General features: G+C 39.5%; 1 protein-coding gene across 2 annotated transcripts in view; it reads right to left on the minus strand.

The window, feature by feature from the left end:
- The window catches only part of SEC23A (SEC23 homolog A, COPII component), a 31,689-nt gene extending 13,510 nt beyond the window's left edge, over positions 1 to 18,179 (minus strand). The window contains exons 1-11 of one of the 2 annotated variants that reach the window (XM_078392593.1): positions 18,043 to 18,179; positions 12,642 to 12,878; positions 11,138 to 11,195; positions 10,925 to 11,011; positions 9,916 to 10,152; positions 9,383 to 9,462; positions 7,996 to 8,140; positions 7,462 to 7,620; positions 4,358 to 4,473; positions 1,972 to 2,095; positions 78 to 158 (exon numbers count right to left, since the gene is read on the minus strand). In XM_078392593.1, coding sequence (XP_078248719.1) covers positions 78 to 158; positions 1,972 to 2,095; positions 4,358 to 4,473; positions 7,462 to 7,620; positions 7,996 to 8,140; positions 9,383 to 9,462; positions 9,916 to 10,152; positions 10,925 to 11,011; positions 11,138 to 11,195; positions 12,642 to 12,862 — 1,308 coding nt within the window. In that variant the 5' untranslated portion in view covers positions 12,863 to 12,878; positions 18,043 to 18,179. Of the gene's footprint in view, positions 1 to 77; positions 159 to 1,971; positions 2,096 to 4,357; positions 4,474 to 7,461; positions 7,621 to 7,995; positions 8,141 to 9,382; positions 9,463 to 9,915; positions 10,153 to 10,924; positions 11,012 to 11,137; positions 11,196 to 12,641; positions 12,879 to 18,038 lie in introns of both variants that reach the window. The other variant, XM_020807238.3, reaches the window with a different exon arrangement.
- Between the last annotated feature and the right edge of the window lie 2,797 nt (positions 18,180 to 20,976).

Here is a 20,976-nt window from a genome sequence, read left to right on the forward strand (position 1 = left end):
CATGTGTGAAAAGTGGCAATGGCACAAATTGTACAACCAAGCAATAAAATCAATGACTCTCAGGTAAGTCAACTTACGTTTTCTGATACACAGGGTCCTTTAGAATTGAGTGATACACAAGGTCCAATAGCTCCAGATATCTTAATTTCTCTTGATGTCTAAACAGGTTTCAGGGTAAGAGTTTAAAAATTAAAAATACATTCCATCAAACAACAGGCAATCTTACAATCTGCCACATCTATAAATCAACTTTAAAACCAACAGCAGTGCTAACAGTAGATTGGAGAAAGGAAAGGGGTTTTATTCAGAATGGAGCAGGCTAGCTAGATGTTCTTTTCACAAAAGAACTTCCAGAACATTCTAGGATTGTCATCCCTCTTCCCAAACCCCAAGCACCAAAGCACCAATTCCTTAATGCTACAGGACTTTAGGAGTTGCAACTAGATCCCTGCCATGATTTGTACTAAAGTTGGGATTCATCCATCCATCCAAGACTATCCATCTCTCTCCAAGCCTACTTGAATTTCATATGAATTACAGTACTGTATTCCCAATAAGTATGCAAAAGACTACTGCCTTTAAATTGTATTTGCTGGATCAGTCAAACATCACCCTTGAGCTCTTTGCAAAATGTACTCCTTTGCATTCAAGCCCTTTTGGCATTTACAGATCTAAATCCTTCCAAATGATTACAAAAGCAAAAAATTCAAGACATTTATTTTCCTTTACAAGAGCAGTTTTGTACAGATATTGCTGGGAGAAATTATGGATCACTTCTTACAGCAGGGATTTAATCTAGAATACCACTGAAGATGCTGAGAGCCCTATAGTCTGTGGATATGAAAATATGAAATTGTTCTACTGAGACTGACATTAAGATAGTCAGTTATACTGAAACAGGCATTATATTGGCTAAAATACTGTTGAGCAGGTTTGACCTGCACAAAAGGAGTGATATAGGTTTTGTAGGCTTTGTAGACAATGGTAGACTGTCACTGATTAAAGACTTCCTTTTTCAATTATGAAAATCTGTATGTGAGTTTGTCTCACAGTGTGTGAGCTTGTGCACCCTGAAACTAAAAAATAAGGTATCTCTAATTAACAGCAATCAGTCAATGACAACTTCATTCTTGTTGCACATTCAGAGGTGCACAACAGGATTTTGGCCAAGAGTCCCATGGTTAGCCCACTCACCACAACATTGTTTATTTGTACCGTCTATTCTCACTGGTGGTAGCTCAACAGCACAAGTAGAAAATGGGTGTTCCCTCAGATGTTACAAGACTTTTTATCTTCCAGAATCAGTACAGTGAATATTGGGAATTATGGGTACTGTAGTCCAACAACCTCTGGAATATCATACATTCCCCATCCCACTCTATAGCATAAGATCCTTTTCAGAAGAGATTCCAGAGAGTAGTCTGAGTCTTTCTATATGCAAAACATATACTTTACTACTAAGATATACAGTAGCTCCCTCCAATATTATCTTGCCTTTATGTGTTGTGCTTCCAGCAACATAAAATGTTGTGAAACAGACATCAAACTACTTCCCAGATCTCATACCCTATTGTCAAAGTGCTGTACACGCAGGATAAATTAGGTCTCTGTTCTTGCATCAAAGAAAATCTTCTCCTCAATATTCAATATGTACTGTGAGTGGAATCTAAATAACCTACTTAGCAGTATGCTACAGCATGGTACAGAATGAGTTATATCCACAGATATACATAACAGACGCCCAGCTACTTGTTGTGTAAATGCGGAACAGGAATTAATAACAGTTTTGCCAAGCAATGAATACATAGTCACTGTCTCTCTCAAAGCAAAAGTTTATTTTCAAGCATAAGGACTGAAAATCTAAACAAAAAAAATCTGACTTACTCCACACAATAATAGTTTACTCCAGTAGTTTCATTATGATGTAATAGTAGGCCTTTTTATATACCTACAGTAAATTTTCAGTCTTACCTTAATTTCTAAGGTGCCTCCAAATCCCATCTTGAATTGTCCCTGCACATCTTTGGTAAACACACGCTGAAAAGTTTGTTTGAATAAGGATGTATTGAAAGAGTCTCCCATTACCATGTAACCCCTACATAAAGATCACCAAGAGAGTGTTAGGCACACCATAGATGGAAATCAACAAAGACCAATTAAACTGCAATTCAGGATTGCACATTAAATTGTTGTACCATGTCCTATCACCAGAGATTCACACACTTATCCATGTGAAGAGCCATGCCTCACCATTCAAGTTAAAAAGTGAACACCACATTTAAATAAATACTTGGCAGTCTCTGAAGAGCAGCCATATTAGTTGGTATGTTGTGGGGTTTTTGAATACTGCTCATATACGAAAAATTATGTAATAACAAAGCACGGCCATGAAAACTGACACATCACTGGCCAACATGAGGGCATCTCTCTCACAACAGACTAGATTAAACAGAAAAGCCTTGGATTCTGAGATACATTAGCACGAGAGAGTCTCATCTCCCTGGCAGCCCTCTAGAAGGTTGGAGGACAATCCTGAATACAGCAAGCTCTGCATAGGATGTTGAGGAGATTATTAAAAACTGAAGAGTCTTCCTCTGAAAATTGGAGCCCTAGCTACACAAGATGATTCCATCCGATTTTCCGCAATTGAAGTGTTTCCACCTCACCATCCAATGCCAAACTTTATGTCATTCAGAAGGGTTCCCTAACCCTCTGGAAGGGAATCAGGGGTCATGAAAGTCACTTTTTGTTAAGCCTTTCTCCCATTTCTTCTCAAGATCCAAAACAGTGGCTCCAATTCAGAGAAAGGTAGTCACGCTCAATCCAATGAAATCAGTGGGAGTAGGTAGTGTAATAATTTCAATAAGGCTGCAATCTACTCCATACTTATCTGCAGTTAAGTAAGTAGGTTTATACCTAAGCAGACATATACAGTACAGGACTGCGCTCTTTAGAAGCAACTAACCTTCTCTGGACTGGAACCAATGTTTAACAAATATCATATGATCGTTTATGGAGCTGCTCAATTGCTACAACAGTCAGAAAATGTATGATAAAACAAATAAATGACTACTACTGAAATGCTATTTCAGAGCATTAAATATTATTGTAATCCTTAATAGTAACAATTATTTTTGATTTATATACAGGAAACAGTAATGTAATATTTAATGATTAACACATTTATGATGAAATAATATTTATGGACTACAGTCTTCTCAATCAGATTAATGAAACTCTTCCTGAGTTTATATACAGTGGTGCCCCGCAGGACGACCCCGCTAAACGACAAAACTGCAGGATGATGACTTTTTTGCGATCGCTATAGTGATCGCAAAACGATGTTTCCTATGGGGAAATTCCGCTGGACATCGATTAGGTCTGTGCTTCGTGAACCGTTTGTTCACAAGACAACAATTTTTCCGGCTCCGCAAAATGGCTACCCTGTTTTTTCCAGACCCATGCTTCACAGAGCAGCCATTTTAACAGCTGATTGGCGCTCAGAAAATGGCTTCCCCTATGGGCGATCTTCACTGGACGACAAGGTAATTTCCCCATAGGGACGCATTAAACCGGGTTTCAATGCTTTCCAATGGGGAAAGGCTTTTCGCATGACAACAATTTCGCTTGACAGCGATTTTCCTGGAACGGATTGTCGTCATGTGGGGCATCACTGTAAAAGAAAGGGGTCTAAAATGCTAACAGGTTACAGTCATAATAATAATAATAATAGTGGTTTAATTTGTACACTATTTTAGTACACGAATGCATCTGTTTAGATGGAAAAACAACACAAACTCTTTCAAACAAGAGCTGAGGTGCTCTTGACAAAATGGTTTAGAACAAGAAAGAGGCACCCTCCCACAACTGAGCAGCCTTGTAAATGACCATATGGTATTTGTCTGCTTTTTAACCATCACATAGTTTTAATGGGATACAAATCTGCAAGACAGAAAACAATGTTATAAAACCTTTTCATTGTTATGGAATCTAAAACATTAGAGGTATTTAGAATGCAAACCAGATCTTATCCAGCAGTCTAGCCACAGGAACGTTCTAAACTTCTATACACCCCCCCACCAGAGCAAGCCCCATTAAACTTGTAAAATGTTTCTGGGCAAACATACAACAGGTTATACTCCAAGTGCCATCTTGATATGACTTTTTTTGCTCCCTTCCAGAGTATCAGAAAGTACTATAAAGATAAGACATCAAGTGGGCTAGTGAACAAATGAAATTTCCTTCTGGACCTGGTTTGTTCTTTGACAGGTTAATTTAAATAATATTTCCCTTGAATAAAAGAACATTGTTTCTCCATATAATCATTCATATACTACCTTAAAAGGGCAACACATACCCTGTATAGTTAGGACAGCACTTCATCTCCAGAAGACCAGTCTGATCCAATGCACAGGCATAGATGTCAATAACATGACCTGCATCAGCAGCACGATTTGCCAGAGCTTCAAAATGCTAGATGTATTTTTTAAATGACATAAAAAAGGATGAAATTTATTCATTAACTGTATTTATATAGCTTTATAAAGCTGCCTCATAACACAAATTCTTTAGATATTTCATAAAGACATGCACGTCTATGTCCTACTTTAGAATCTGGATGATTATTCTTAAAAAGTAAAGGGAACTTCCCAAATCATATTCCAATTAGTGGCCTTTTAGCTAGACTAATACTCAAACAAAACTTTAGTTTACAATTATTCTAAGAGATATGACTGTTATGTCAGCAGACAGTATTTAATTGTTTTTTTAAAACATTACACAAGTAGTAAAAGAAAGTATTTATGAAACTTATTTCGTTCATAAATAGATACGCGAGATATCAATATTAGACTTTTGTCGGGCAAATAAAGTAAATGGCTGAAATTTATAAGCAAATGTGGTTCTTCTGGTATCAGGCAGATTTCTGATTAAAAGAAATTGAGGTGTTATAAGCCATTACAGCCAAACAGAATCTGTATTCAAGGGCACTTAATATAACTATAATCTAATCATATTTTAAACATTGCAAAATTATACAGTAAAATTATAAAATCAACTACTAGCATTTCATCTGCACAAACACCTTAAGTACCCATTTCATCTGCACAAACACCTTGAGTACTTGCTGGGGGAGGGGTGGTGGCAACGTGTAGCCTGTATAATTCAATTGTAAACCGCCCAGAGAATGCTTTAAGCACTATGGGGCAGTATATAAGCAGCATGCTTTTTGCTTTTGCTTTTGATAGGGGGGCATAAAGTCTCCAGTGCAAACATTTATTTCCCATGTTTGAAATAAACTGATTCTGTACAAGTCATAAGAGTGAGAAAGCACTGTGAGTACATTTGGGTGTCTCCTGGGCAATGTCATGCAGCCAGCCAATCAGGGTGGATTGATTTTTTTAAAAAAATTAAAAATCACAATTAAAAATTATTTTTTAAAATTGAAATCGTCAGGAAATCTAACTTTTTATTATTTAAACCAAATCCACCCTGCAGTCAATCCTTTACATCCAAAAAGATTGCACTGTAAATTTGCCAGATCTTCTTTTGTAAAATAGTCTAATTTTCTTAACATTTTAATTTATTTTTAATTGTACCTATATTTCATATACATCCATATTTTAAATTGTGCAACACTCTGACACCCTGTTTCCCCAAAAATAAGACCTGACCTGAAAATAAGGCCTAGTGTGATTTTTCAGGAAGCTCGTAATATAAGCCTGACCCAAAAAATAAGCCCCCAGTAAGCGAAACCCCACCACCACTGTGCAGCATTGTGCAGCGACCAGAAGAAGATGACATGACTGTATATGAATAAATGTAGATTGCTGTACATGAAAAAATAAAACATCCCCTGAAAATAAGCCCTAATGAGTTTTTTGGAGCAAACTTAAATATAAGTCTTATTTTCGGGGAAACATGGCACAAACAAAGAGAAAGAAAGAATAACACTTCCAAATCTGATAAACATGTTTCATTTTTAATTAAAAACCCAACATCTACAGTATAAATGCATGTTGAACTGAACCCAGAAACTAACTGGAAAGCAGTGCTGCTGTATTTGTATGGGCTTTCAATCTACATTCACTCGGAATGCTGCTGCATTCTGGATGTACTGTTTTCTGAATTCACTTCAGAGGCAACCATTTTTTTAGATTAGATTAGGCACCCTTCAGTCTCAAGAGATTATGGTACTGTAATGTGCTCTGAATAGAGGACTTGGAAAAGCATCTAGTGTGGCTGAGAAGCTAATTCAAGAGTAACAATGCCTTCCACACTGAAAACAAATACAATCTGTCCCCCGTCCTGCTCCCTGATTTTACTGGTTTCGCGACTGACTCTTTGCCCTGGGCTGCTGGACAATGGTCTCTTCAAAATGGGAGATGCCATGATGCATTGCCTGCCTCCAGGCTGAACGCTCTGATGTCAGGGTTTCCCATCTGTTGAGGTCCATTCCTAAGGCCTTCAGATCCCACTTGCTGATATCCTTGTTTCGCAGCTGTGGTCTCTCTCTGGGGCGATTTCCCTGTACAAATTCTCCATACAGAAGATATTTTGGAATCTGTTTGTGAGTCTAGAGAACATGGTATGGTAGCTGCTTTGCCAATGCGTTTGTCCAACTCGACATCCAGAGAGAGGGTGTCAGAGATGGTTGAGCCAAGGTACACAATGTCATGAACAACCTCCAATTCTTGTGTGGAGATGGTAATAGAGGGAGGTGTGTCCACGCCCTGGCCCATGACTTGTGTTTTCTTCAGGATGATTATTAGTCCAAAGTCTTGGCAGGCAACCAGACTTAAAAGATACTATAGCATTCCAGCTGAATACTTATCAGAATACATATTATAATGTCCAGTCCTTGTTTCCCAAGAAAGAGCACAGGAGATACAATTTTGGTTTTTGGATTTTTTTAAAGCATGCTTGATAATATTTACATTGAGAAAGAGAACTAGATACAGAAGGTATAAGCCTGCTACTTCAGTTGGAGCACGAGTTTCTAGAATGGGTTCAGCACTTTTTCTTCAAACTGTTCAACTGAGCCTCACACAGATTAAGATTCAGTTAACTGGCAAAACAGCTCTCACCAGATTATCAGTTTCCTTGCTGCACTTCACATGGTTGCCTGTCACTGGTAGGGGCAGGAACAACCTTATGTCTAAGTGTTATTAAAAGCTACAGGGAAGATAGAAGAGAAGTGGATGTTGGAGTGCTCTTTTCTGCAATGGTCTTGTTTCTATCACCATCCTCCTTGAAAATGTTAAGACTAATAAACTCAAAATCCATTTACAGAAAACAGATATTTATTGGCTTACTTTTTAAGACATCAGTCTAGTACTTTGGGGGGTTTGCAAAAATGTGAAGTTTTGGAAATATTAAGTCTGATTTCTTTATCACTGTACATATGTTCCAAATACAGTTTCCAAATTACACAATCAGAAAATGGTTAAAAAATGCTCTTACCTTAGTACTTTTTTTAACATACTTGGCATTGTCTTTTTCAATGTCATGCCAAGATCTTATAGGTAATTTCAATTCATCCCCTACAACCATTCCAGGTCCTTGAGTAGCAGGTCCACCAATAAACATCATTATACGGGCACCAGTATTAGGGAAAGTACACTGTGGGATAGCAAATATGTTTCAGATCAAGAAGTAAAGCCTTTTGAAGTTACACTGCTTTGTTATATTCAGATATAATTATTCACATTTTAAAACAGATTGCAGTGTGAGTATTACCTAAGGCTAACATCCATACAGTTATAATCTAATGACAACTGTAGCAATCACAGTTCTGCAACTGCAAAAATAAACGACTGCAAAGAAAAAACTTCAGAAAAGCCTTTGTCAAATCTTTCCAAATGAAGGAAGCAATCCTCAGAATTTTGCCATTTTAAAACAAATGCAAGCCATTTTAACTCTTAAGCAAGCCATAAAGGCTGCTAACACTTTAGCCAAACTAAAAATCTGTGAGCTTTTAAGAGATAATGACTTTACCTCTAGCAGTCCTACAGCTATGGAAAGCGCAACTCCAGAAGAGCGTAAAGGTCTTTTGCCCTGGGGAACAGGCCAAGGATCCCGCTGCAGTTCTCCCAAAAGATCAGTGAGATTCATGTCGATTTTCTGTACTGGCTGCAAGAATCTGGAATCAACAAAAACAGTAAGCTAAAGAGGAATTCTCCCACATGTTGACTAGAATTCTAAAGATTAGTTACACCAGTGTAAGTGTAATGGCATAAAGTTGTGCAGCAAATTGCTGATGGTTAACAAGTTACTGCTTGTATTCCTTCTTGTATGACAGTTAACTGTAGTTTAACCAAGACTAACACTAAATTTAGGCTTGAACATGTGCAGTGGTATACGTACTCAGTACTGCGCTACAATGATCATTTCTTTAATTTGGATTTAGCACTCATTTACTAACTTTACAAGCTAGCTAAAGTTTGACCAGAAGTAGAATTATCTGGAATTGCTGACAATGGTCCATATCCTGATGCTGAGCATAGTAAATTGCACTACAGTAGGCCCACTGAATCAACGAGGACTTGATGAGTCATCTTCTCTGTACATTCCATTGATTCAAATGGGCCTACTCTTAACTGCTTTAATAGCCAAAGTCTGCAGCTTTTTATAACAGTGATATAGAGCAGTACGACATTGGAACCAGTTACCTCAGGAGTCAGTGAGTGCTCCAACACTGGAGGCATTCAAGAAAAACTTGGATAATCACCTGGCAGATATACTTTGATTTTATTCCTGCATTGAACAGGGGGTTGGACTTGATGTCCTTGTAGCCCCTTCCAACTGTATTTTTCTATTATTCTATGGTAGTTGTAATCAGCTGGCTAGATAGCTCAGTGGTTTAGGTACTTGGCATTGTGCCTCCTGAGAACAGAGCCAGCCTACGTGGCCTTGGACAAGTTGCACAATTCCAGGGTGACCCCAGAAATAGGGAATGTTAAACCACTTCTCAGTATTCTCTACCTGGAAAACTCTGGAAAGGCTTGCCATAAGTCAGAATTGACTTGACAGCACATTATTATTTATTATAGTTGTAATCAAATGCATTGATAACTATGTAAACAGCACTTTGATTAACAGAATTGTAGGTCACAAAGAATTCTTATTTGTGGCTATTATAATTTCAAAGCAGAAAAACAGAGGGATGATTTGGGGTAGCTCTTTCACTACTGGTGGCTTACATGTTCAGTACTAAGAAAAACAGAACTGGCTTTGGCTCTTCAATAGCAGTCACAGTGACACTGAATGGAGGACTGGAAGACTTCAGAATCTTAAACTTGACATTTACATTACAAAATTAAAAACAGACCATATTGTAAAAGCAATTCAGTACATTTCTACTTTAAATTAAGAAGATACTTGCCTGTTAGATGGTGGTGGCTGCTGCACCTGAGGACCACGGCCCACTTGTGAAACATTCATTTTTGTTAGTCCCAACATTTCCTGTGAAGAATATATTTTACAGAATGAAATTATATAGCATTCTACAAAGAGCAAATTAACAATGGTATTTTCATCAAGAACTATCACAGGTATCTGGGAATAACTCCAATACTGCACTAGTGCTTTACACCAGAAATGCACTGCCCTCTCTCTACCCTGCAGCCCTCAATACTGTTTTTAAAAAATTCTAAATAACCTCCCAACTATCTGGAAACACAGGGTGCCATGAGACACTGCAGTGGGACAGGAAATATGCCCTACTCCCAACTCCAGTTGTAGAAGCAGATCTTTCATTGGTATTCTCCCATTTTAAAATGTAATATGAAATGATGATTTATAGTATCAATCTTCTTATAGAAAACAATAAAGAAACCTTTCATTAATTCCCAAACTGCACCAGACAGACAGAGCAGACGCTAGATAGGCATTTATTGGTATTAATTTTGCATTTACCTGAAGCTGTTTTGCAGACAGATCTTTTGTCCCCCTGAAAACATAACTTTTGGAAATCCCTTCACAACCAAGCTCATGGACTTGGACCATTCTTCCAAAAGTAATCAACCCCACCAAAGCAGTTGGAGGCAGCAGACTTAATGACATTTGCATGGACTCCTTCAAAGCTTGCAAGTCCTCATCTTCCATACAAGTATCAACAACATACAGAAATATCAACGGCATCTGAGGTCCACGCTTCAAATAAAAGTGAACAACAGTGTAATATTACCATTACTAGAAAAAGTTATGGAGAAAGCTTAGTAAATAAAACCCCATATCAAAGCTGGCCAATCCCACTGTAAGAATACTCATGTAAAACATGTTGCAGTGTGTAGTTATATTGACTGTATTACACAAAATTAAATCACATGAATTACTTGACACTACACAAAGGAGTCACTAATTTTAGCAAATTCCTGTGCCACTTACACATGTACTACTATACTGCCTCACACTCAATATTATTAGAACAAATGTGTAATACGTATCATACTTTGGGCAAATCACAACAATGTAAGAGTCACTAAAAAAAATAATACTAGGAAAAACTGAAGGCAGAATACAAGAAGACTAAACATGAAATGGATAGATTCAAGATAGGAAATCAGAGCCACGATTTTGCAAAACCTGAGCAAAACTGTTAAAAGACATGTCATGGGGTCACCATAAATCAGAAGCAGTTTGACAGCACTTAACAATAGCAGAATACCTATATTGCTAGCTCCACTATAACTAAATACATTTCAAATGTTATCTCAGAAACATCCATTTCTAGGCCACACCAAAAGTCTGTGTTACACAATACTAGATAATGCCAAGTGTTGCTGAAACTTGAAACTCAAGCCTACTCTATTGTATTACTGTCAGCATACATTCCACATATCATTATAATATGGTGATTCATAGTCCACTGCAATTGTGACTTTACTAGCTCAACAGGTGCAAATATAGCTATCATGCTATTTACCTGTACTACGTATTCAATACTAGAAAATTGAGGTAAAAGTTCTGCTGGCTGGTTCATCTCAGATATGCCAGCATATGTAGGAGGGAACTGGAAGAGAAAATGGAGTCAAGTGTAAGAAAATTTCCAGTGGACACACTTTGAAATAATTATCTACACTGACCTTTCCCCACACCACCTCAATGTGAAAGAAAATCTGTTGACATTTTATCTTACCTGATTTCTCTGGTAACAAAAATTGCAAGCCCACAACTTTGCTCGGTAATCCACCTGGCTACAAAAATAAAGTTTAAAATGATTTAATAAATCATAAGTGCAAGTTAGTCATAGTTAGATTTTAGAGTCAAATAAAAACAGGAAATATGGAATTCAGCCTTACAATTTTATTCAGATCCAGCTAGTTCTCAAAATGTTTCTACTCAGTCCTTTGGAGGTTTCTTCTTATATTTTTATTGCTCTTAGTTGTTTTTTGCTACTACTGTACTTTTTGTTTAACCAATATTAACTCTATTGTTTTAATCTATTTTATTTCAATAACTTTAAGTCCTTTTGGACATATCCGCTAGAAAAGTGAGGCATAAAAATTTAAATAAATATAATTCAATATTGCTATATGCAGTGGCAGAAGCCAGATCTGTTACATAAAAAGAGGTTCATTTGGTTAGCTGTGCTAGTGCAGGTTTCTTAAGGAGTGAATTACACTGACATTACTGCAGAAGCAAACATCATTAAAATACCTTTATTTTACTAATGTGTCAACTATAGTTTAAGTTATAAGAAGCACTCAGAATATCTTGTTATACATTATAATAACTCGAAGCACTGCAAATATTAAACCCATAAACCTGCAGCTTTGGACAATAGAAACACCTATGAAGCTGTGCTTAAAAGTATCCAATACAGCCCAATCTGAGACACTCTGGGCTAAATCCTTTGTTAGCCCCAAATCAAAGGAATTTACATGGCTTTGATTAACAAGTCCCCTTTATTTGTGGGTCTAATCTTGTTGGCATTAACACTGGATTTTGCTCACATACTACAATATAGGTATTATCTGCAGGAACAGCAGAGCAAATGCACAGAACACACCTCTACCTAAAAGGGTTCAATATTCACTTCAATAGAATAAAAGACTGCACACAAATCATATGTGCACATGGAGTTCAGCAGCATTATACTGAAACAAATCCCACTGACTTCAGTGGATTCATCTCCAAAGAGTCCTTTGAAATCAAACCTTACCTTCCAACCCTAAAAAGTTTACTTTGAAGTAAGCGCTTGTAAAATCAAAGGAGATGTGCTTAGAGCAGGGTATTATATGCACTGAGAACTATATCTCAGAGCAAAAATTATTTCTAAATGTTACAGTTTTACTCATTTTTAAATGGCAACCACTTATAACTTGAGAAAACAGGAAAATGTTTGAAGGTGAAACAAGTGTGCAAGTACTGCTAATTGTAATGAACACACATTGCTAATTTAAGATCAGAATGTGCAGACTACATGCACTCTTTTGTATACAATTTTTAAAATACACCAAGACATCATCTCTTTATTACTCTATTACGGAGAAGAAATTAGAAACAGTTTTGTCTATCAAGGTTTAAAACACTGGGAAAGTAAACTTACAATAAGAAACAATATTTTCACAGTTACTCCAACAACATTTCTTTTCATAATACTAATAAATGCAATATGTAAGAACATTTATTGGGATTACCATAATGGATTTAAAACAGCACGACAAGTAGTTCTACTGCACAGGACTGGTTCATATTGAATAGGAGGCAAATCAGGTCGTTCTTTCAATGGTGTGAATAGACAGGCCACCGGAACAACCATTCTGGTGGCTTCAAGACGACTGGAAGGCCATACATTCCAGCTGAATCTAACACCGTCCCTGTCCTCGTTCTGCTGAATGAATTCCAAGAAGGTCGTCATTATTGCTTTCTTATTTCTACAACAAAAAACAAACACTTAAATCAATATATGAAAGACTGAGGAGAATGTTGTAAATCAGAAGCTGAAGCAATGCTTTTATTTGAAGGCCCTATGGGGCATTGGCATATCAGCAAACAGAACAGACATCTTGAAATCAGAGACGGGAAAATTAACTTTTTGGGATTCCAGCCCTTAAAATGACAGGTCTTAGAAGCTATCACTTAAAAAATTAATTGGAAACACATGAGAACAAATTCTATTTGTCACAGAGCTAAATGGTGTCCAGTGGGAGAATGACATTTAAGACCTTCTGTTCTGTGTGGAAGTTGAGATACAGTATTTCTAAGGGCAAATATACAAAGAAATATTGACTCCATGTGCTGGAACACACATCACTCAAGATGTGGTAATACATCAAAACATTACATAAATACACCATGAACCTCTGGAACCTTGGCTTCTTCCCTGGGAACCTTCACCTGTTCCCATTGTCCTGTCCAGGGATCTTGCACCCAGATCAATTCCCATCCACCTGGTATATTGTCCCGACCCACATTTATATCCCCCATTCCCGCCTCCACCAGGGGCCGCCCCGTTCCTCTTTTCCCACCAAATCTGGCTCGTGTATCATCCAGGGCAGGGTAGGAGGTGGAGTGGTCTGTATTCCTATGTCGCCTTAGGGAGAGATGGCACTCCGACAAGAGCCTCTGAGCTCTCGTCTCCTTTACCACAACTGTGTCGATATTTAACAGATACTTAGATTTTTAGTTAAAACTTGTATCCATTATATAATACCAGTCAATATTTTCATAATTTTGACTGTGCCTGGAGTTTAATAATAATAATAATAATAATAATAATAATAATAATAATAATAATAATAATAATAATAATAATAATAATAATAATAATAATAATAATAATAATAATAATAATAATAATAATAATAATAGCAGCATGCTGATTCTGACAGCATTCTGAGAGCATAATGGCATAACAATTTTGATTAATGGCAATCCTTTCCAGGATTTTCTACATCAAAATGATCTATTACTCCCTTTTTCTGAGGGTGCCCTGGGACTGTACAGCTTGCTCATGGCTTCTCTGGAGGCACAATGGGGAATCTAACTGCCAGCCTCTATCTCCACAGCCAGATACCTAAACCACTTAGCTATCCAACCAGCTACCACTGAATTCCAGGTAAATTAGTCTTCATCAAGCACAACATAGTGGCTAAAATTCTGTTTGTGGCATAAGCCAATTTATAACTATCTTTCTATTCCTTCCAGGTAAAGAAAGTGTCCATGTTGCAATTCTCATAGTACCTTATTTTACTATCTGGTTACATGTTCTACAAAGGGCAAGGTACACAAAATGACTTGATTAGACTGGTAGCCTTCACTCTTTCATATCTAGGACTCACCTTTATCCTCAATGTGCAAAATGGGACCCAGGATTTAATTAATGTATTTTACTATAGAACAGTATAATCTTTACTCAAAAGGGGGTGCAGAATAGGCAGAGGCTTTTTCTGCTAGCAGAAATTCCTTCATGCCAGCAGAGCTGTCCTGTGTCAGCTGATCCTCAGAAAACTGCTCTGCTGGCTGCGATCAATCAGCAGAAAAGCTAGAAGAGTGGTGGAAATAGAGTGGATCGAGGGAGAAACTAAATTATGCCAGATCCAAACCTCCTCTGTCCCAGGGACACAACAACTGTGCCAGCATAAAGAAAAGGCAAAGTGAAGATAGTTCTAAACAAGTTCCAGTCTCTCCTGGCCAAGGGTGGTTTCATTCAGCACAGCCTCAGCTGGCCTAGGGGTCAGCTCAGGTGGTCCTCAGGCATCCTGACTAGTTAAGACTACACCCTTACGCACACCTTTTCCTTTATCTTCCCCCCACCCACATAAAATATCTAAAACAAATAAATAAAGGCATCACTGCAGCCCCTCACAGTTTTTGGTTATGAAATCAGTTAAAAACTAAAGGATAGGGTGTGCTTACATTTCAGTTTCACTACACAAACTGTATGCTATTAGTGTTCAAATGTCAGATTATGTAGCTCATAAAACCTGATTGTGTCACAGACATTTATTTTCTTTCCACTAGTTTCTATCTTCCTGACCTCAACTATACCCTAAAAAATATGTATATAACAGATGTGAAATTCACAAAGCACGAATCCCTGGCCTATCATGACATCTTTTGACAGGTCTACAGATGTGAGCAATCTAAGCTCAAATAACTATCACTCCAACAGGTTTTGCATAGTCTTGGGCAAGTAATTCAAGATATACCCAGATGGAGCGACTGCTTACATTCTGGACCATTTTTGTGGCATGGTGCACTGTGAGCTGTTTTCCTGCAATCAGATAATGCACAAAAAATCCCAAACCAACCTGATTCAGTTCTGTATCTGTATCCGATCTGAACCTTTTTGGTCTAGCAGCAGAGCTGCTGTTTTTTGAAGCTGGGCTGGGTTGATTCCTGTGTGCATAGAAAGTTCACTTTAAGGGAGATCACTCCCGGTGAAATGTGACACTATACAGTATTTCTGTTTGATCGTACTTTCACTCTCAGGCTCAATGTTCCATTTGTTACACTAGAATGATAAACTACTCCATGGATCTGTTGAGAAGGCAATTCAGTATGAATTACAAGGAACTTTACAAATCAATGCCACTAACACATTTACTTCAAAGTAAATGCTACTAATGTCAATGGAATTTGTACTGTTCATTAAAATATTAAAGATCCATACAGGCAACTCAATAGGAGACGCTCCAATTCACAATTCCAAACATGTTTATTGTATGCCACAAGCTTCCTCATTCCTTTTAAAAATGAATACTGGACTTCTGCATATGTTCAGCCTTCCTTCATAAGGTAATACCCAACTCCATCACACTATAACTCTTAAACCCTGGGAGGCACGTGACAAATAAATCCCATTGGAATGATCTTGTTTTTCTTTGAATCTCAGTGGAATACAGTACTGGTTACAGTTTACAACAAAGAATTTCACTGCCTAAAACCACTCACAACACACAAAAATTATAAAAATGATAAGCCAGCTGCTCAGTTTCAAACCAATGTATGTATTATTATTTCATTAACTTGATTAGTGGGGAGGGGGGCATGATTGAGATGTATAAAATTATGCAGGGGATTGATAAAGTGGATAGAGGGAAGGTCTTTTCCCTCTCACGCAATACCAGAACCAGGGGACATCCACTCCGATTGAGTGTTGGGAGAGAGAGAACAGACAAAAGAAAATATTTCTTTACCCAGTGCATTAGTTTGTGGAACTCCTTGCCACAGGATGTGGTGATGGCATCTGGCCTAGATGCCTTTAAAAGGGAATTTGACAGATTTCTGGAAGAAACGTCCATCACAGGTTACAAGCCATGATGGAGATCTATAACCTCCAGGCTTAAAAAGAAAGTACTTCAAAATGCCAAATGCAGGGGAGGGATATGAGGAGACAGGCCTCTCGTGTGCTCCCAGAGGCACCTGGTAGGGCCACTATGAGATACAGGGAGCTGGACTAGATGGGCTCTTGGCCTGATCCAGCAGGACTCTTGTGTTCTCCACTTTTTAAACTGCCTAAACGAAACAGATTCCTTGTCATACATTAGTTCTGGCCTCCAAAAGTTCATATCGTGGTGTAATGCATTTTTAAGATGCTATGTACTTTCAAAAAGTGTGCTTGCTGTCTTGATACAGTATTTTGCAAAATACTTAAATAATTAATGTGTAGAATGATCAGAACTTGCAAAAAGAAACATGTCTCTCCACTTGTATAAGAAATCACTTTTTCTGTGCTTCATTTCTGGCTCCTAGAATCAGAGCGTAATGGAAGCGACCTATAAGGCCATCAAGTTCAACCCCTTGCTCAATGCAAGCCTACCTCTTTCTTCTCTTTTCATTTTTGGATCTAAAAACCTAGAGCAGTGATGGTGAACCTTTTTAAGCCCAAGTGCCTAAACTGCAACACAAAACCAACTTATTTGTTTCGAAATGCCAACACTGCAATTAAACCTGAATACTGAGGTTTTAGTTAAAAAAACAACAACTGCCCTTGCACTGCAAGGGTTAAATGCTTGTGTGTGGGTTTGGTATTTTTAGGGGAGATATTAACAGAAAAATACTTAAACGGTCCTCCAATCCCCCATCGGACTAGACTGGTAATGGACGCCATTGCACCCCCCCACTGGACCACTGCACCAACAGAGGGGAATGCCAAAATCCAGGACTGGGGGACGGATAAGCATTTCTCGATGGCGACTTATGGCTCGCATGCCCACAGAGAGGGCTCTGCGTGCCAGCTGTGGCATGCATGCCAGTTTCTCCATCACTGACCTAGAACATCTCTCTGCTCCATTTGTTACATGCATCATATTCATCCCTTTTGGTTGCTTAATAAACACACTTCCCCTACTCATTCCTGTGGGCTACCTTCAGAATACATGGAGTGTGATGTGATGTGCTGGGTTAGACAATATTCCTGGTCACTTACACATTGTCTTTTACGTGCTCGATCACAAAGATGCCCAAATTGGGACAAAGTGAGCAGCTGAAGACAGATCAAGTTAGGATCTGGTTCCCACTGCCAATCATTGATACTCAAATTCCCTAGCCACTGGGTGCCAATCCGTGCTTGGCTCCAACCCAACATTAAAAAGTATTGTCCATCCTACTGCCCACACCCCCCTCTACCTATCAGCTATATAAAATCAGTGTGCATTATTAGGTCCCACACGTGTGGTACAATTACTTCAGTAGGTGTATAGAAGACGACTTGGGTCATTTTTTTAAAGGAGAAAGGCGGGGTAAAAAATATGTTAAATAAACCAAATAAATAAAAGAGGACGAGGAAGGGTTTTTAGTTTGCACTCGCCGGAGCAGGTGGTACCAGAGGGAGACCTCCAGCCCGAAGCCTCCCCGGCAACCGGGCTGACGAGTGGGGGGGAAAGTCCTCTTAGCCGACGACGCCCTCGGGCGAACCTGCCGCCCCTCGCCCACTGCTCCCTCGCCCCGGCACCTCAACCACCGACAGAGGGGGACAGACTCAGGAAGAGGAGGAGGGTCCCCTCGCCGGCGTCCTCCCTTCCCACAGCCCAGCCCAGCCTTTCCTCGCCCGGTCGGGGCTCATCCCTCTACGGGTCGACCTGCCCTACCTGCCTCGGCCCGAGCAGGAGCCGCCTCTATCGCTGGCCGCTTCCCTTCACTCTCCCTCGCGCACTGAGCCCGGTCGCCGACGCAACCAACATGGCCGAGGGGGGGAGGCAGCCGGTGCCACGTCAAAAGGGGCCGAGCGCGGCTCAGGAGGCGGAGGCCGGGGCGGGCTCCCGAACCGCCCTTTCCGCGCCCCCAGCCCTCCGCCTCCGGGGAGAGCGCCGAGGGAAAGCCGCCGGCTGGCGCCCCGGACCGGAGGCGGGTGGAGAAAGGGCGGGCCGGGCGGAGCCTGAGGCGTTTCTCGCGTGAGGAGGCTCCAGAGGAGGCTTCGGGAGGTCCAAGTTTGTCATTGTCGAGGTGCTGTCAAGTCCCCTCCGACTTGAGGCGACCCTTTGAATGAGCGATCAACGAAAAGGTCCGGCCCTCAACTGCCCTGCTCCGTTCTTGCAGACTCCAGTCTGTGGGTTCCTATAGGGTATCAGTCCATCTCGTATGTGGCCTTCCTCTTTTCCTGCTGTCTTCCATCTTTATTGTCTTTCCCAGGTTTTGAATACAGGTATCAGAAAAGGATGGCGAATTCTTCATTCTCCTTTTTTTTTTTAATGGCATTTTTGTTGCTAAGGATGAGCAGAAATGCTTTTGGGCTTTTCTGTCTCTTAAGCCAAACAAGCAGGCTTGGTCTGCCTTTAGGTACCATGTGTCCTGACTTGATTGAATGGGGATAGCATTACAGTATCTGAATCTCCTTGGGTAGCAGCATAATCTTGGAGCAACCATGATCAGCCTTGTTCCGTTTTCTCATGTGAGTGATGCTTATAGTTTGTGGCCATTTGTTTTGTGGTGGGTTTTTTAATCTATTTAATGTTTAGGTTTTAGTGACTCACAATGACATTGCCTAATGCTGTTCAATAAATTGTGAGGGGTGATGGAGTTACAATCTGACAGTATCAGGAAGGCCACAATTTGTTCAATTCCTGCACAAAACCAACCAGAATTTTAATTATTGTATTTGTGGATTCATAACGAATTTCTCCAGTTTTCATCAATAAGATGCCATTAATGGTAATTTATTTTTCTAGATCACTCAAATGGATCACTGAAAGAAAATGTACTTGGTTTCTTTATACAGGTATTTAGCAATACAGTATTTAATATGCAGTGCCAGGATCAAAGGAATAATAAACAATTAGAAATAGTCTAAAAATCTGAAACATAAGAATATATCAAAATGCATTGTAACTGGCATTTTAATTGTGTTTTTGGATTTAAAAGTTACATTGCTAAATTCACAGGGTTTTTTTCTAAGTGTTTATCATGCTCAATTAATTCTGTTAGCAATACAGGAACATCTTAAATGGGTTTGCTGTTATGGGCCACCAAGTTGCCTCCAACTTATTGCAACCCTATGAATAGGTGAACTCCAAAATGTCTTGTTCTCAATAGCCCTGGTCAGCTCCTTTTTAGAGTTCTACAGTCTCATATTTGGTTCCTGCTGACTTCAACTTTTCCTAGCATCATTACCTTTTCCAGTGAATCTAGTCTTTTCATGATGTGGCCAAAGTACAACAGCCTCAATTTCTCATATGAATAAATGGATTTTTGTTGTTGTTTAGTCATGTCCAACTCTTCGTGACCCCATGGACCAGAGCACGCCAGGCCCTCCTGTCTTCCACTGCCTCCCGGAGTTGGGTAAAATTCATGTTGGTAGCTTCGGTGACACTGTCCAACCATCTCGTCCTCTGTCGTCCCCTTCTCCTCTTGCCTTCACTTTTTCCCAACATCAGGGTCTTTTCGAGGGAGTCTTCTCATCAGGTAGCCAAAGTATTGGAGCCTCAGCTTCAGGATCTGTCCTTCCAGTGAGCACTCAGGGTTGATTTCTTTCAAAATGTATAGGTTTGTTCTCTTTGCAATCCAGGGGACTCTCAAGAGCCTCCTCCAGCACCTAATTCAAAAGCATCAATTTTTTGGCTGTCAGCCTTCTTTGTGGTCCAGCTCTCACTTCCATACATCGCTACTGGAAAAACAATAGTTTGGACTACGAGGGCCTTTGTCGGCAAGGTGATGTCTCTGCTTTTTAAGATGCTGTCTAGGTTTGTCATCGCTTTCCTCCCAAGAAGTAGGCGTCTTTTAATTTTGTGGCTGCAAAGAGGCAGTCCCGAAACCTGCAAAATCAGGGAGCTGTACAGGGGACTGATTGTATTTGTCTTCAGTGCAGAAGGGATTATTCCTCTCAAATTGGCCTTCTCAGCCACACTAGATGCTGTTCCAAGTCCTCCATACAGAGCACGTTGCCATAGTCTCTCAAGACTGAAGGGTGCCTAATCTAAACCTGTCACTCTCTGCAGTGATCAGGGAGCCCAAGAAAGTAAAATCTGTCACTGCCTCCATATCTTTCCCTTCTGATTAAAATGCATTGAATAAATTAAACAGGCAAAATATCAAAAACTATCATAATTAAAAAATGGAATTCAAGGACTTAGTTGTGACTGTTAAAAACCTGCCTGAAAAGGTGGGTTTTCAGATGTCAGCAGAAAGAAAAAGGGCCAACCTGACCTTCCAAGGGAGAGCATTCCATAACCTGGGAGCAGCCACAGAGAAGGCTCTCTTTCCCATTAACCATGCCTACACTGACAATGGGGCCTCCTCTGATTATCTAAAGCACTGAGAGAGATGTCATGATGGGATATGTAGTCAGAGAAATGTAAAATGGAGTCAGACAGGTTCTGTGTGAAGATGATTTGAGAGACATTGGAATGTGTTTTTCTAAGTGCCATGAGAGTGTTTTCTTGAAAACCATTACAGCCTGGTTTGAGATAGCGTGAAGGCCGAATTAAGAGGCCCATGGAAGACTCAACATTCCAAGCTAGTTGGAGAAGAGATAAGCAACACCTGGACTCTCATGGGAATAAGGGGAGGAGGAAGGTGGTACAGCCTCTTAAG

This window comes from Pogona vitticeps, chromosome 1 (genome assembly GCF_051106095.1).
Source record: "Pogona vitticeps strain Pit_001003342236 chromosome 1, PviZW2.1, whole genome shotgun sequence".
Lineage (NCBI taxonomy): Eukaryota > Metazoa > Chordata > Lepidosauria > Squamata > Agamidae > Pogona > Pogona vitticeps.